This window comes from Protopterus annectens, chromosome 10.part0 (assembly GCF_019279795.1).
Source record: "Protopterus annectens isolate FY-2018-M chromosome 10.part0, PAN1.0, whole genome shotgun sequence".
Lineage (NCBI taxonomy): Eukaryota > Metazoa > Chordata > Ceratodontiformes > Protopteridae > Protopterus > Protopterus annectens.
Window position 1 is genome coordinate 1632371451 of NC_056744.1, and position 16576 is coordinate 1632388026.

The 16576-nt window shown below is 43.3% G+C and overlaps 1 protein-coding gene across 1 annotated transcript in view; it reads right to left on the minus strand.

The window, feature by feature from the left end:
* Positions 1–16576, minus strand: part of KIF22 (kinesin family member 22) — a 638755-nt gene that overhangs the window by 528401 nt on the left and 93778 nt on the right. Inside the window, exon 6 of the mRNA XM_044086339.1 lies at positions 3344–3574. Coding sequence (XP_043942274.1) covers positions 3344–3574 — 231 coding nt within the window. The remainder of the gene's footprint in view (positions 1–3343; positions 3575–16576) is intronic.

Genomic DNA, 16576 nt, shown 5'->3' on the forward strand with positions numbered 1-16576 from the left:
ATATGCAGATGCCTTTGATCTGTAGTCCATTTGCCCTGAATTCACTGTCCTGCCATGTGTGCTACCCAGGCATAGTCCGATGCATCTGTTATCAGTTTGCCTGGCTGTGGGCAAGGTGAAAGGTTGACCCTTGTTGAGGTGACATGCCTGTGCCCACCACAGAAACTCCTGTTGAAGGCAGGGAATGAGTGGTATCATTGTTTCCAAGCTGTGGCTGTGCAGAGTCCATACGGTTTTCAGGTACCATTGTAATTTCCTCATATGCAGTTTTGAAAATGGTATTAGTAGTATGCAAGATGCCATGAATCCCAAGGCCTGCAGAATTTTTCTTGCAGGGAGTTGGGTCTTTGTTGCCATTATTTTGAAGTATTGAGTCAGCTGTGGTTGCTTGTCTGGCTTGAGATAAGCCATCTGGGCTGGTTTATTCAAGCTGGCACCCAGGAATATTATGTTTTGTGAGGGAACCAATTTTGATTTTTCGTTTGTGTACCCTAGGCAACTTAGAAGGGGTTTGACAAATGCCAGATGCTTTAAAAGAATGTCCTTGCTTTCTGCTTGAATAAGGCAGTCGTCCAGGTATGGGTATATTTGAATTCCTCTTTGTCTGCAGTATGCAATTACTGGTGCCAGACATTTTGTGAAGACCCTGGGCACAGTAGATAAGCCAAAGGGCAGTGCAGAGAATTGATAATGGGTTGAACTTGCAATGAAGCAGAGGTATCTTCTGCAATTTTGTCTGATAGGGACATGCAGGTATGCCTCCTTGAGGTCCAACGTTACTAGCCAAGCATTCTTGCCCAGCATGGGAAGAAGCTGCTGTAGTGTTAGCATCTTGAATTGTGGTACTTGCAGATAAGTGTTCAGAACTGAAAGATCCAGAATGGGTCTCCATTCTTTGTCCTTTCTTGGGACTAGAAAGTCTTTGAGCAAAATCCTTGTCCTTGCTCCTGTGTAGGTACCTGTTGAATGGCTCATGTCCATGAAAGCTGTAAATTTATTTTTGTGCCTCTGCCCATTGATTTGGTGGCAGGTTTGGCATTCCTTTTATCCTTGGCAAGGTATGAAAGTGGAATCTGTAACCTTGTGAGACAATGTTTAGGACCCATTTGTCTTTTGTGATGATGTGCCAGTTGTCTGCAAAAAGTGCTAATTTTCCTCCCAAGGGAGCTGCCAAGAGAGATTTGCTTGGTGGATTGAGTCATTGTGTTTGTCTTCTGCTAGCTTGGGGCCTGTCTTCTCCTCCTTTCGGGGTAGCAGTACCCCATTGACGAGGTTTGTAAGGGCCTTGTGACTGACCTCTGCCCCTTGGACGTCTGTATTTGCCCCTCTGCGATCTGTCAGAAGCTGGAAAGGACCAGTTTTTTGTTGGCCAATTTCTGCTGAAACAAGGGGGTTGTACCTGTAAAAAATCTTTGACCGTCTGCATAGACTTTGCCTTATCCTCCATTTTCTTTAAAACCTCTTCTGCTTTGACACCAAATACATCCTGCTGTAAAGGCGCATCCAATAATTTTGCTTTAACATGATCAGGTAGGGTTTGTTCTTTTAACCAAGCATGTCTATGTATGACAGACCCAGTAACAGCTGCTCTACAGGAAGCTTCCAATGAATCAAATCCACATTGTAAAGCATGTCTGTCCACCTGTTCAGCTGCATGCAACAGATCCTGCATTTCCTTGAATTCAGACTGTTCAGAATGAGTGCTCATTTTTTTGTTTTAATTGAGACATTAGGAATTTCTGATATTTCAGCATGTGAAACTGACAATTTAATGCTCTCATAGCCAGAGTAGCAGAGGTGTATATCTTCTTTCCCATTCTATCTAGGGCTCTGGAATCCCTTTCAGAGGGCACAGGATTTTTAGCCATAGAAGCTTTAGCCCCTTTGGGACCCTGGGAAATTGTTTCTGGGTCAGCCACAGGGCTTTTATAAAGGAACTTGTGTGAGGCAGGCACTCTATCTGTCTGGTTTGGCTAGAGCAGGAGGTAGAGAGTCTGGATTTAGATTAGACTCAAAGTAAACGTCATCCACAATGTCTAAAACTGGAGGGATAGCAAGTGGTGTGTGGGGTAGTAAAAGGAACTCTGAGCCTTTTCTTATTATCAGAGTAGTCCTGGCCTTCCCAGTGGAAATGTTCCCTCATGGAATGTAAAGTTTCCCCAAAGGAGTAGTCTTCAGGGGGAGATGCTGAGGGAATAGAGTCTTCAGCATCAGAGTCTTCATAAGGGAGAAAAGCGTAATCCTGTACCTCAGAAGAATCTGAGGAAATTGAAACCTGGTCAGAGGAAGCATAATCCTCCTCTTGTCTTGGTCTTTTATCTGGAGGGGGATGGGAACCCCTAATTAGGGCAATCAAATCTTCAGCCATCTTAAGCATGTTTCTTAGGCATGGGGCCTTGAACTGGAGACTGATGTACAGTCTTTTTTGGTTTTAATGGAGTTTTAAGCTTAGCATAAGATTTAATGATGAGTGTAGTCGGTCTGAAGACACCTTCTGCAACCGAAGGTGTTTCTACTGCACCGAGATCTCCTTCTGCTCCGGTGTCAGAAGGGCCTAATGAAGATGGCTGTGACGGCCTAGTACACTCCGCTTGAGAATCCGAAGCTGTCTGGGGTTCCAATTCTGCGGTAGTCAGGGGCTGCGTAGGCACCTCACTGAAAACAGGAGAACCGGCGACAGGCCCAGCAGAGGCCTCGGAGTCTGGCTTGTTCCTAGGCTGCCTGTCCTTATCCTTGCGTTTTTTATGCATGCCGGTCGTCTGCTGCTCCGATGGCATGATAATTAAATTTCCTACCAAAGTAATGTTGTGCAAAGTCAAAACGGCGTTTGATAGTTCGTTTATTAAATCTAGCACAAAACTGACAACCTGTGACGTCGTGGTCTGGGCCTAGGCAAGGAATACAATAAGAATGGAAGTCCTTATGAGGTATTTGCTTCCCACAAGAAATGCAATTGTTAACTTTTTATGACTTCGGATTGAGGCAAGAAAAGGTTCCCCAACGGGGTACTTAGCTTTATTGAAGACTTCAGACTGAAATTAGATTCGAAAATCTCAGGTGTCGGCCGACCGGCACTTGCGAACTGCTTCTGCTTCGGGCACTGCGCGGCAAGAAAGACTGAAGAAAATGGCGTCTTTTATACCCCTGGCGCACTGACGTCAGGGAAGAAGCGACAGCAACAGACGCCGGACCAAGACTTTGGAACTCAGGCCGACTGCGGGACCGCCTGATGGCAGGATAACCCAAGTGCGATGACTGCAGCAGGGTAACACAAACATCCCAGCAGGTCCAAGCTATCAAAATATAAAAAGTCAGTGTTCAAAGGAATAGTTAAAATGCTTACCTGTAGTAATCTGGTGAGTTTGCTGTCTCTGTATGGGATTCTGGGCAAGCCTTGATTAAGGGCATCTACGACCTTGCTCAATACAAAGAGGGATGAATTGATAGCTCCACTCTCTTTTAGCCGGATACCCTGATTCCCAGTCCTCCGGTTATCCTCGGAGCCAGCAAGGTCTATGAGATACAACTTGCCAGTAAGCTGCCTAAAGGGGGAAACTCGCTCCTTTTTCACAACCTAAAAAATGAGACAAAGCATTACATAAGTACAGCTGTTAAAGAAAATTCGTTTTTTCTTTTACTGCTACTAAACACAGAGGGACAGGACAGACCCTTCCCATTTCACATCTAAATGCTTCAGACTTAAATACCTAGTCACACCACATTTTCCAGTTAAATACCCTAGTTAAAAGCCATGTGGAAACTAGGAAGGTGCAGAGCTGGGTAATAGCCATCCCAGACCTGGATACCTAACCCTCAAAACTCCAGGTGAGAGCTGGTGATGTGGGGCCAGATGCTGTTTGCAAGGATACAGAAAGTATAGCAAAGAGGTGGCAAAATTATAACCTCTTGCACAGTTCGTTGCATCAGAGGACAGTCCCCTCTTAAGACTTCAGTCCCTAAACACGAATACATAAAAATATTAACGTTTCTCTAGAAATTCAGTATTTTTAAACTTACAACAATCCTGTTCAGTATTTGGCCAAAAGTAGGACCGCTCATTTGTAGGTTACCAACCCAGTCCACTTCAGTGTAAGGGGGGGGGGGGGGGGAGGTGGCGCATACCCTTGCATTAAGTGGTACATGAAAGTAGTAAACTACATGCATGTTTTGTCCTGTAGGTTGACACCCTGTTAAGGATAATCCACGATCACAACTTCTTTTATGGCATGCCTCTTAACAGGCAAGCCACAGCAAACCAGTGAAAATCCACATGAACAGAGCAAACAGACTGCCACAAACCAGACACTGAACCAACAGATCATCTTTGCATGATTGAAATACTTAAAGCTAAAAGCTTCTCCAAAAATAGATTTGGAAGGCAATTTAACCTCAAAAGTGACCGTGACCTGTAGATGAACTGTAATGCATACTTCTATCAGGTAATCATTTCCCTCCTTATTCACTGTGTGATTTTACTAGCATCACCAGGCAAAGCACTTCGTCAAAGTGCCAGCCACACATGCATACTACTGCCAGCAAGAGCAGCAAATACTAGATTCCAATATACCTGGCATCATGCACCTGTCCCACTCTAACTAGTCAAACCTTCTTGAATGCACCAATTTCTCTAACTTCATACCACCTATGGCAGGAGTACATTAATCAGTTTTGTTGCACTCATTTAGCACCTGCAGGTGACTCTGCTCTTCCTTCAAACCAGCTTTCAAATCCTCTTTCATGATCACTATCATTTAACTCCTCCCTCTTGATTCTTTAAGCGTAAAAGTTCCCAGAGCACTAGCCTCTTCATGGTTTGGGACCATAAAACCCCTTTAACTCATCTTTGAATCCTTTTCTGTAATGGTACAGTCCCAGTCTGGCATCCAGAACAGCACAAAGAACCCCAGATTGTTATCCAGTGCCTGGAAAAGTGGGAGAATGATGCTCTAGGTCAATTAATTCTTACCTATAATTTATCCACTTATTGACCATGTAAGCCCAATGAACACAAACTGTCATCCGAAAACTCTGTTGGGTTAGTGACTTGATCAGAGTTGCACAGTAGGCAAATGCAATTGAAAGGAGTTTAACCATGTATCCCGGACTAAAGGAATCTGCTTGTTTTTGTTAACAGATGAGTCAAGTCCTCTGTGCTAACTGCCAGATTTAAAGCATCCTAATGGCTTTAGTTGCATTCTTCTGCACTTGGATCTATGTGCAGAAGCAGTGCTGCTAACACTACTAGACCATTTATCCAAATTTGTAAACCCGGCTAGACAGTCAAAAGGACCCATTTCAGTATCAGCCCAGGAAACTTAGACAAAGTTAAAAGTAACACAATTTAATATAAATTGGACTTGACAGACATGGTTTGGTAACAGAAGAGGGAGGAGACTGTAGATGAGACACTGCTTGGACATGGTGTAATTCCTTCTAAGATAAATTAACAGTTACTGAATGCCTGACTCTTACCCAATCTCACATTACAAAAATTAGACCTAAAAAAGATTGAAAATTGCAGGAGTTGAATAAAAAGGTAGATAAGGGAAGGTAGCCCTAATCAAGTACAGCACCTTACAGCTTCCATTAGTCTCCTAATTTAATAGATTTCATTTAAGTTAATGTCAAGCTCATGAGGCTCTTCTCCATTTCCTACCAGTCTCACTAGCACCAGTTTTGGGTCCACAAATAGTTTGAGCGCACTCTAGAACAATCCAAGTCTGAAAAATCCATGCGATACATTACTTTCCTATCTAGAGGGTTGCTTCACATCACCATAAGCAGTAGAATCTTACCAGTCGCCATAAAGCAGTAGAATCTTACCCATCGCCATAAACAGTAGAATCTTACCACCTTTCCACCCATATCAACATTCCGTTTTCCCCACCAACTCTTCAGCTTATTTAGTTACATTCTGTTAGAACAAAGGGAAATATTTCACCAGTACCCACATCAATTGTTACACTTAATTTTTTATGTACTCACCAATTTTTATGTACTCACCATAACTAGACATCAGTGTTTTCTATTTTCATTCCTCCTCAACCCATGGGTTCTCTTGGCTGCAATTTCCAGACTTTGGATCTAACTCTAGAGCTCCTCCATCTACCCATACTACCATAGTCCATTTCCATTACCTCAGACCATGTTTGCTGCCATTAGACCCACAAAACAGACACAGAAGGGGCTGAACAGGATGCATTCCAACAGGTCTTTATAGAAAAAAGGAAGGGGGGGTGGATTGGGGGATGAGAAAGAAGGAAAACTAACACAGATGCCTAGTTATGGTGAGTGCGTGCATAACTGAAGGCTGTCCCATGCACTGAGACAGAAGAGGACATCAGAGTCCCCTGCTATGTTGATCTTGGGTGGCCCTCATGGAAAGATATTCTGGAGTACCACAGAACCAAAGGCAGCTTAATTTGTAGAAATTGTATCCAATTTGTAATGAGCAACAAAGGTATGAGCATTGAAACATGTGGCTGCAGCGCAAATCACTAGAGGCTGACCAAAAGGCAGATGAAGCAGCCACAGATCTAGATGAGCAAGCCTGTTTTTTTGGGGGGGGGGGGGTTCTGGGTAAGGTCATGCCTTGTTGAGAGTAGATACAAGAAATACAATCTCCAAACAAGTACCTTTGACAGGGAAATACAGTAGTCAATTGTTCTTTGATGCAAAAATCAAAGTTGAATTCACACAAGCAGCTTCCAATGTTTAAAATCAAAGCACATAAAGGCTTTAAAAATCAACGCACATAAAAGCAGTGCCTTTGTGCGCTTTGATTTTAAACCTTGGAAGCTGCTTGTGTGAATTAAACTTGGATTTTTGCATCAAACAACAACTGACTGCTGTATTTTCCTGTCAAGGGTACTTGTTTTGAAGAAATACAATGTATGATCCACTTAGCTAAAGTAACCTTGGAAATCTGATTACCCAGCATTTTTGATGAAAGAAAGCTGATCTGATTTTCTGATTTGTTTTGTCCTGTGAAGATAACTGCCTGTGTTAGAGATGAAGCATGCATTCTCTCTGAAAAACTTGGGAAGAAAATGGGTAAATGAATAGGATTAACGTCATTCTCAGAATTTTAGGTAAAAAAAGGAGATTGCCAGTAAAGTAATCCTATTGTTATGAAAAAAATGGAAACCGCTTGGAGTTCATATATTCTCCTTGCAAAAGTAATTGTTACTAAAAAGGAAGTTTTCCTGTGAAAGGAATTGCACATCAGTTTTTGCCGAATGTTCTGAAGGATTGTGTGTTTGGGCTTGTTGCACTAATGATGAGATGACAAGAGAGTGAAGGGTCCTTTAGTAGAGAAAGCAATACCCTCTAGGAATGCTTTCCATAATTTGGACCAAGCCAAAGAATAATTTTGGGGCAAAAATTAAAAGTAGCTGCTAATTGAAGTCTAGTGGTAGAGAAGCTAGCTTGTTTTTTGAAAAGGGTTGCTAGAAACTGAAGTACTGCAGACACTGGAGCAGGAAGGGTTAAGCTCATTATCCAAAGTGAAAATCTTTTCCACCTATTCTTGTAAAGTATTAGTGGACTCTTCTCATTAAGCCAAAAATAGCACGTACATGGGAAGAGAGCCTGAACGGTCATTGCTGGAAGCTGAAACCATGCAGTTAGTTTGCGGGCCTGTAGGTTGGGATGTTGGATCCCTGATGGGTGTAAGGGGAGATCTGGGTTTGGCTCCAGTATCCCTTGAGGATAACAGATGAGACAAAAAAAAAAAAAAAAAAAAAAAAAAAAAGAGGGAACCATATAGGTAGTGGACAGATAGAGGCAATAAGGAAGACTGGGCTCTTCAGCAGACTTTCTGCTACAGAAATTTGGAATCCAGGGGAGAGAGGGATAAGCAGGAGATGACTGGGAGGGCCAAATGTGAACTAGAGCATCTTTGAGACTCCCCCTGATGGAGGATAAGAGCAAAGAACCTGCTGCACTTGGGGGGGGGGGGGCAAAGAGGTCACGGCAAGGTTGGCCCCAATGACTGAAGACAACTTCCACCACTGACTGAGACCACTCGGGCATTAGGGTGGATCTGCTTAGTTTGCCCACCAACATATTAGCCCTGGAAGGTGCATCGCAATTAGAAAGTGGTCTGACGAGACCACCCTTTCCCCACACACTCATGGGCATTCTGCAGAAGAGAGGATCTGGTTTCTCCTGGTTTGTTGATGCACCACACCAAACATTGGTCTATTTGAATTACAATAGTCCTAAGAGCCTCTTGAAAGGCATGCAATGCAAGGACTGATCTCCTGTCTAGAACAATGATATGCAGATTGAGGTTTTGGGGGGGGGGGGGCCTACATGCCTTGGACCATTCTTCCTAAGAAATGCCCCCCATCCCAGTTGGGAGGTATCCATGGTCACTGTGCCCATTGGAGGTGTTGGAACAAAAGGTCGGCATAAATGGATGGCCCCCGATTGGATCCACCAGATGTGTTTGCAAATCAGAATACGCATGACAGGAAAAGGCAAGGGTTGATGAAGAATGGACTACTGCACAGCTACAGTCCACTGAATATGCATAAAGAAATGTGTCAGAGTAATACTATGGCTGCTGCCTTGGAACCTAGTGCTTGAAGGACTGATCCTGCTAGAGGATATGGATGGTAAATGAGCAATTTAACCAGATTCCTGATGGTGGATTACAATGTAGTGGCAGTGATGCTACTTTTTTGGATCCAGAAGTGTCCTGAAGAACTTGTGTGTGTACTGGTGTTAGGTTTAATATAGCTTGTTATTCCCAATGACTCGCAAATCTGGAGCAAATAGTCCCAGGAATGTAGGAGAAGATGCTTTGAGGGGGAGGAGAGGGGCCATTTGTCCAGATATGGAAATCCTTTGAATCCCTATAGTCTCAGATGAATGGCTACCAATGCCATACATTTGGTAAAACACCTTGGGGGCTGTGATGAGTCCAAAGAGCAGGGCTCTGAATTGGCAATGAATGGTCCCCAGCCGAAGTGCAAGAGTCTGAGATCTATTGCATCAAAATACAGACCTGAGAATGCAAACTAATATAGAGCACAATTATTCTTGAGAAAAATTAGGATGAACTGCACCATAACTACTCGTAACTTTGACTTCACATATTGTTTTCAATTGCTTGTATCCAAAACTGGTCAGAGATCTCCTTTTTTGGGCACTAAAGGGAAGAGCAAGTTCCAAATCTTATTTGGTCTGGAGAGGTCTTGGATGGGTCTACAGCAATTCAACAAACCATGACATAACTGAATGGCACCACTGAAAATGCAGCTCGACCCCCCCCCTTTGTGGGGCACTGTGCCCCCCCAACCCACTTACTATATATACCATCTCAGATCATACTACATTGGAGAAGACTGCAAATTTCCCGATTCCATATGATCTCCATAGAACAGTTTTGAGATGCTGCATTTTCGATGCAGTGCCATTCAGCTTTGCCAGTTTGCTGCACTGACATAAACCCCCTCTTAGAGGACTTTTTGCAGCTTTTGGATTTCTTGAGCTGCTGCCTTCCTCTGACTAGCTAGAACCTCAGAAGTTTTTCCAGTATAGGTAGGGAGCTGGAAGAATGGCATGTAATAACCTATGTATATATTTTTAGCACCCATGAATCTTGGGTTACATTTGCTCAGAAGTCTGGGTGGAAGGAAAGACAATTGTGCCCAGACTGCCTCCAGAGGCAGTCAGGAGTGCTGGAAAGGTCTATCCAGAAAAGAATCCCGAAAACCCTGGTTCTGCAGACCTAGTTTCAAGGGTAAGGTCTTCCATTAGAATTTCCTCCTCTGCCTCTAGAGGAATCACTGCGTGGGTCTTTGAAAGCAGAGATTTTCAGAACCATATATTTGATCACTAGGCTTCAAAGAGATTTGACCAGAGTTAAGTGTGCCAAGTAGTTTAGAGATCTCAGGGCAACTGTCACCAAGGTAAACACCTGCTTCCCAAATCTGTCCAACACTAGAGACTCCATGCTTGGCAGATGGACAGAAGAGCTTTGTTCCAGCTTTCTTGGTAGCAGTCACCACACAGCAGCATTGACCAGGACACCTCTGCAGCAGTGGGTTCTATCTTTTGGAGCGCTAAAAATGTAGTGTCTTTCAGATTTATTTAGTTTCTCACCAAAGAAACCAGAGTTCATCTAGGTGGGGGGGGGGGGGGGGGTTAACCCAAGATGTAGATGGGCCAGAACCAAAAGCATACAAACATACCAATTCTTCTAGAGAGTTATTTTCGGAAGACTAGCTACCTTTCTGTCAGAGGATCTGTAAAATGTCTCCGGAGATGTTGGGGACCCTTCTCCATATACATAGTCACCCTAGTCAGAGCCGCCCTCAAAACACAAAAATTTGGATCAAACCGTATCCAACCAGTTCCAGCAGAGGAACTCAGTCTTCTAATCACTTCCTTCTCCAGGGGATGTTCAATGTGCAGGATCTATACAAAAAAAATTTTCACAGCGTTTTACGGACGACTGACAAAGTCCTGGGGGACTTCAGCGTGGAGCTTGCAGATCCAATGGTGTGAACTGGACCATTTTAGAGGGGGGGGGGGTTGAGCCTCTGAAGATATAGAAGCAGGGAGATATATATATATATATAAAAAAAGTAGACATCAGCCAAGATCCTGGGGTTAAAAGGCGGAGCAAAATGAACAGTTTATGGTCTAGGGGCCAGTCATCTAGATACAAATGCACTCTCAGCCAAACTGGGAATCGTATGCCCACAAGTGCGTGTCAGTTTATCTGACATGGTAACATGGTCAATGCAACAAAGACCAAGTAAGAGAAAAGATGTAAACAATATGTTTTATATTATATTACACACGTGAGCACGTGTACATGCACGCACACTGTATACATGTTTATGTAACAAGGAGAAAAAAAAAAAATATGTTACCAACAATGGTATTCTAAAACAATTACCTTAAGAGGTAAGCAAAATACCAGCTATTTAAGAAAAAAAAAAAAAGATGCACTGGGTGTCTGTAAATTCACCCTGGGGGTTCCACCCATGTCCCTCTCTGACAGGGACGATAGGTGCTGATCGTGGAAATAAGGGTAGAACTTAACTTGGCTTGTAAGGGCCCAAGGGACATTAGCCTTGTAACTTCCTATGAATAGGAGCAGACCTAATATCAGTGATAAATTGGGAGGGAAGCAGTTTTTTTTTTAAAGGTAAACTTACAATTAACGACCAATACCTCAGAAAAAACCTGCATCTATGCACCATAGCAGCAAACAAGATCTGAGGTAATGGGGATGGACTAAGGCACTGTGTGTAAAGGAAGGAGCTAGAGAGTTGGATCCAAAGTCCGGAATGTGGTAGAGCTGGATCCAAGGATCAGATCCAAATTCATGGGTTGAGAAAGACATCAGATCCCAGTCATAAAAAAGCAATGCTGCCTTAGTGATTGCAGTTACGGATTACAGACAAATCAGCCTGGATTTTTTTGTAAACACCAGCCTTTCTCCAAAGACTCATGTTTACTTGCACAACTATACCAGTAGATGTCTGAATAACTGCTGCAGTAGCCTTGGCTATATGGGTGTATTACCCTAGCTTACTACATTTGGGAGGTGGAAGGAGACAAGCCCAGGAGCCTCTGGAGGAAGTTTTAGTTCCAGATCAAGCTTTGCCAAGACCAATCAAGCTTACAGTGCTTTGTAACAGCATGTACAGAAAACCAAGTTGCTGCTTCTAGAATACTTTTCTAAAAAGCCACACATGAAGTCAAGGCCCTGGTAAAGAATCCTTGGCAGGGTCAAATCTCTGTTTTGGCTGGCGAGTATAACAAAATAGCCTTAGACAACCATTCTGAGTGTCTGACACTGATGGTCCCATCTTACCTTCACAAGAAATAAGTTGGATCACAAATTCTAATAAGTTAACTGGACATCCAAGGTATGGCGCATCTTTTCCTGAAAGAACAGGGGGAATTAGGCATAAGAAATCCTGTACCTGTGGAAAATGAGGTAGGATTTGACTTCACAACAGCTTGCAAGTCAGAGCAGAGCAATCAATCAGTTAAAAAAAAATTTCCCCTTAAGAACCTCAAGCCAGCCAGGCTAGATGGTTCAAATGGAGCAAAGGGTAGCTTCTCACAAAATTAAGATCCCAAGAAGGGGCCACCAGTCTTCTTGGAGGACCCTGTGCAAAATCCCTTTCACAAACATTCGGAGAGGAGACTGCATTAAAAGAGGAAGATCATTGACAGACATGTTAAAATGGTCGCTGGACCTAGACAGAACAGTAAAAAGGCCATGGTATAGTAACATACTGTGAGACCAGAGAACTAGCCCCAAATAGGTTGCGTTGTTGGCACAAACTAGAAAACCTTTTCTATTTACCAATATATACTTTTCTAGTAGCAAGTTCTTACCTCCTAGTACCCACTGCACATCCTCAGAGTGTTGTCTAGAAGGATTAAGACCCTGTCATCCAGGAAAATCTGCTGCAGTAGATTGGTGTTGGGGTGCATCAAACACATCGGTCTTGTGCAAGTATACACTAGTATCCTCAGAGTGAGTGATTGTCCTTGGCCATTTTCAAAACAAGGGAGAACCACAGTTGCCTAGGCCAGAAGGGAGTCACCACAAAGATCTTTGGGGATTCCTGCTGAATCTTCAGCTGTACTCTTTGATATTAGTCAAAAGCATAAAGAAACATTCCTGTTCAAGGAAAAAGAGAAATCTTTCTTCCAGGCCATCTTGCATCAAGTCCAGGAGCAGAATCATGCCACATTAAGTAGACCTCTGCCTCCTCTCTGAACAAACTCCCCACACATCAAATATTTGAAGATCCCCTTTGATATAGTTTGTGTGAGGTCTATCCTAGTCTTCCACACCATTTTGCTCTGATGGAATGTAGGATGCCTACCGAGTGAGATTGCGCTGCAAAACTATATCCCAAGCCAATATGCCTAGCCTGCAAGGGGGGACAACCTGGTTGCCCCCTTGCCATCTACAATAACTGTACTGTTGTCTGCAATAACAGCAGGTGCTGGGGACCAGAAATTATTCAGGGATTAGAGTATATTGATCAGGGCAAGCAACTCATTTATGTGCTTGCATCTGTCCTTCGCAGACACACCCCTTAGGATCATAGGAGGTTACTAGGTTAATGCCCCCGAGGGCCTTACAAGCCTAGCCAAGAATTTATCCAAAACACACCTCAACCAGCACCTGTCACCCCTGTCAATGAGGGACACAGGTGAAACCACTGGGATAAATTTGTGGTTTCACATCCACTTGTCAAGATTGCACTTGAAGAGGGTCAGCAAGGTACTCTCACGTGTATGAGAAGTCTATTCCGGGGACAGGGCAGCCTCTGGGAGACAAATCTGTCTCTCCAGCAGGTTGTTTATGGCACATTAGATTTAGCCCTTTCTAGTAGCTAATGTGTGAGGAGTTAAGACTAACAAACATGGAGCATCTCAAGTAGAGGAGGCTTCGAAACTGCCTTGTAGGAGAGACGCAGATCACCTCTGAGCAATCTGCATGATAGAGTAGAGTGATTTGAGCCCATCTGCATAAAACAGGTGTTGGGAGGCCATGGGATTCTCTGCGAGGTATTTCTGTGGTTTTTCCAGTTGGTGTAAGTGTTTGGAGAGGTACATACCAAACAGGACATAATATAGTTAATGCATTTCTATGGCAATACCAGCTGTCTCTCCTACTACCAGTACCAGCTGTCCCCCCTACCAGTATCCATAGGAGTCCCACAAGGATCCATCCTCAGCCCATTGCTCTATTTACCAACCATCTCTCTTCAGCCTTACCCACTGCCTCAGTCTTGCAATACGCTGATGACGCCACCATTATAACTGCCGCCCCACCCTAAATGAACTACAAACCCCAACCCAAGCTAACTTTACTGTAGCCAAAACATGGTTTTACCAACATCACTTATTCTTAATCCCAAAAAAAAAAAATATTCAGTCCTAGACCCCCCCAAACAATGATTTTACCATAAACTCCAAAGACAAGATTCAAATCACTCCAACCAGACATCAAACTACTAGGTGTAGAAATTGACAAGTCTATAAATTCTACATCCACATAGCACAATAAAGAAAGCAAGCAAAAACACTCAAGACTCCTCTATAGGAACAAACAGTTAATCACTAAAAATACCAATGCCATGATTGTAAGGACCCATCTCTTATCCAGCCTCCTCTATACTTCCCCTATCTTAACTAATCTCAGTCACACAGAACTAAAGACAATGGAATCCTGTTACAAGATAGGGTTTGCTCCTGAAGCCTCCTAGTTCCCATCACTGTCCATCCCGTAAGCAGCTCAACTGGCTTGAGTTACCCTCAACTACTGCTACTCAATCAGCTCTCAATAGCACACAAGCTCTACCTTCCAGATAAAACCCCAGCACTTCAGCATCTAATTCCACCCTACACTACCACAAGAGCCTTAAGCTCTAGTAACCAGAACCTCATAACTCATCCAATATAAAAAATGATGCTGGTAAATATCTCTGCCTGCATCACAGCCAGAATCTGGAATTCACTACCAAGTCACATAACCTGTACTATCCAATTTAAAAAAAATCCTGAAAACCCATTATCTAAAAAAGTTGGCTTTGCTCATGCTGCACCCCAGGTTAAGAAACACCAATGCACTGTTCTAAGGATTCTGCTAAGGGTTACCAGTTGCTCACTTGAAAGCTTGTTAATCTGTTGATATTAACTTTACAGTACAAATATCTTTCTTCTATAAAAGAGCTGCAAACCTCACCTGTTCCCTCAACATAACATCCTACAGTATAATCTTATCTAATTCTATCCTTCACATCACCTATCCCTATATTCATGTTAAAAAGTTTTTGCTAATCTGATTTATGAATTGCCAACTTTTGTTTAAGTTCTACTTCACTAATCGGATATGTACGCTATTCTCACTTTTCTCCCATGTATATTATATCTATATTGTATTGCATTTCCATGCTTAGTATTTTGGAGCTTTTCTCCCTGGGCCTCCACTGAAAATGGACCAGTGTCCAGTCTAACCTTCCCAGTAAACAAATGTAAAATAAAAATAAAAATGGGGGAGGAGTACAGAGAGGCAACAACCTTTTCTGGATGCAATCCCTTTACTTAGGAGATGAACCAAGTAAAAGGCTTTCCTGACCACTGCAGCTACATGGTTGAATGAGAGACTGTCGTCAACTTGAGTACCTAGGTCTCACCACAGGTTGTGTGCTTAGGGGGTTGCAGTTGATGTGGTAATCAGTAGGGGCCATGCTTTTTCTAAAGGCTACAATACATTTTTTTGCGCGTTTAAAGGCCATGACTTTGCCACCAATTTGTTGCTGCGAGATCTCTTGCAGTAGGTTATCATTTGGGGAGTCAATGACTGCACCAAACTTAGTTGTCCGCAGAGAGTCAGCCACAGGCTGTTTTTGTCTTTGGCATCCACTTCTCAGAGGTCCAGGCAAACAGTAGGGGTCCTAGAACAGATTCCTGGGGAACGGGTCTGCTGTCAGTTGGAGGTGCCTATTTTAACCTTGTGAGTTCCATTGGTGAGCCAGTTGGCCACCCACCTGATAAGACAGGCATTTACACCAAGTTGTGCTAGCTTTTCGATGATGCCTGAGTGGGGGATTCTGTCAAAATCCTTGGCCAAGTCAAGGTAAGCTGTTATGTACAGACTTTCCCCCTCATCCAGGGCCTTTATGACGGTCTCAAAAAAAGTCAACCAGGCAAGATCTGCCTTGACGAATCCATGGCTTTACAGATCAGACTATCAAGCTAATGGGGCAATAGTTTCAGGGGGTCAGTAGTGGCACCACCTTTGTGCAAAGGTGGACAATGGCAGTTCTCCAATCTCCTGGAATGAAGCCTGTACTTGCACTGTGGTTAAATAGGGTGCACAATGGCCAAGCTAGTTCTTGCTGGAGATGGTGTAGAATACAGCTTGGGATACTATCAGGTCCCATGGAAGCTGTGTTTTTCGCCACGGATACGGCCTTTAACATTTGATCTACGGATATGTTAGGTGTGGGACAAGTATACTGCAGTTGTGTACACTTACCATAAACGTAGATGTTGGAGTGTATTCACTGTTGCAGTCATCACATTTGGGTTATCTGCTTGCAGTAGCCCTCAGTCGGCCTGATTATCAAAGTCTTGGGTCCTGCGTCGGTTGCGGTCTAATCTTCCATGACGTCAGGTAGTCAGGGGGTATAAAGCATGCAGCCAATGTCATTACATTACTTTTTCTTGTCCCAGATGTCAGGTGCCCCCATAATGGGAAGCAATTATATACAAGGTTACACCTCCAACAAAAAAGCAAATACACAAAAAAGCTTTAAGCATAGTAAACACGAATAGAGATAGTCAATAGAAGTCAGGGGGCTGGAGGAAGGGTAACCAGGACTGCAACAGTGAATACACCAACATCTACATTTATGGCAAGTGTACACAACTATACTATGTTCACATCACCACATTTGGGTAGATTCCCAAAGCTAAGGATGGGAGGAGGTAATTAGATAGCATTAGGACCAGCTATAAGGCCCTGCAAGACTGCAGTGGTAAAGCCAGCTCTGGATTTAGAAAAAAAATGGCAAGT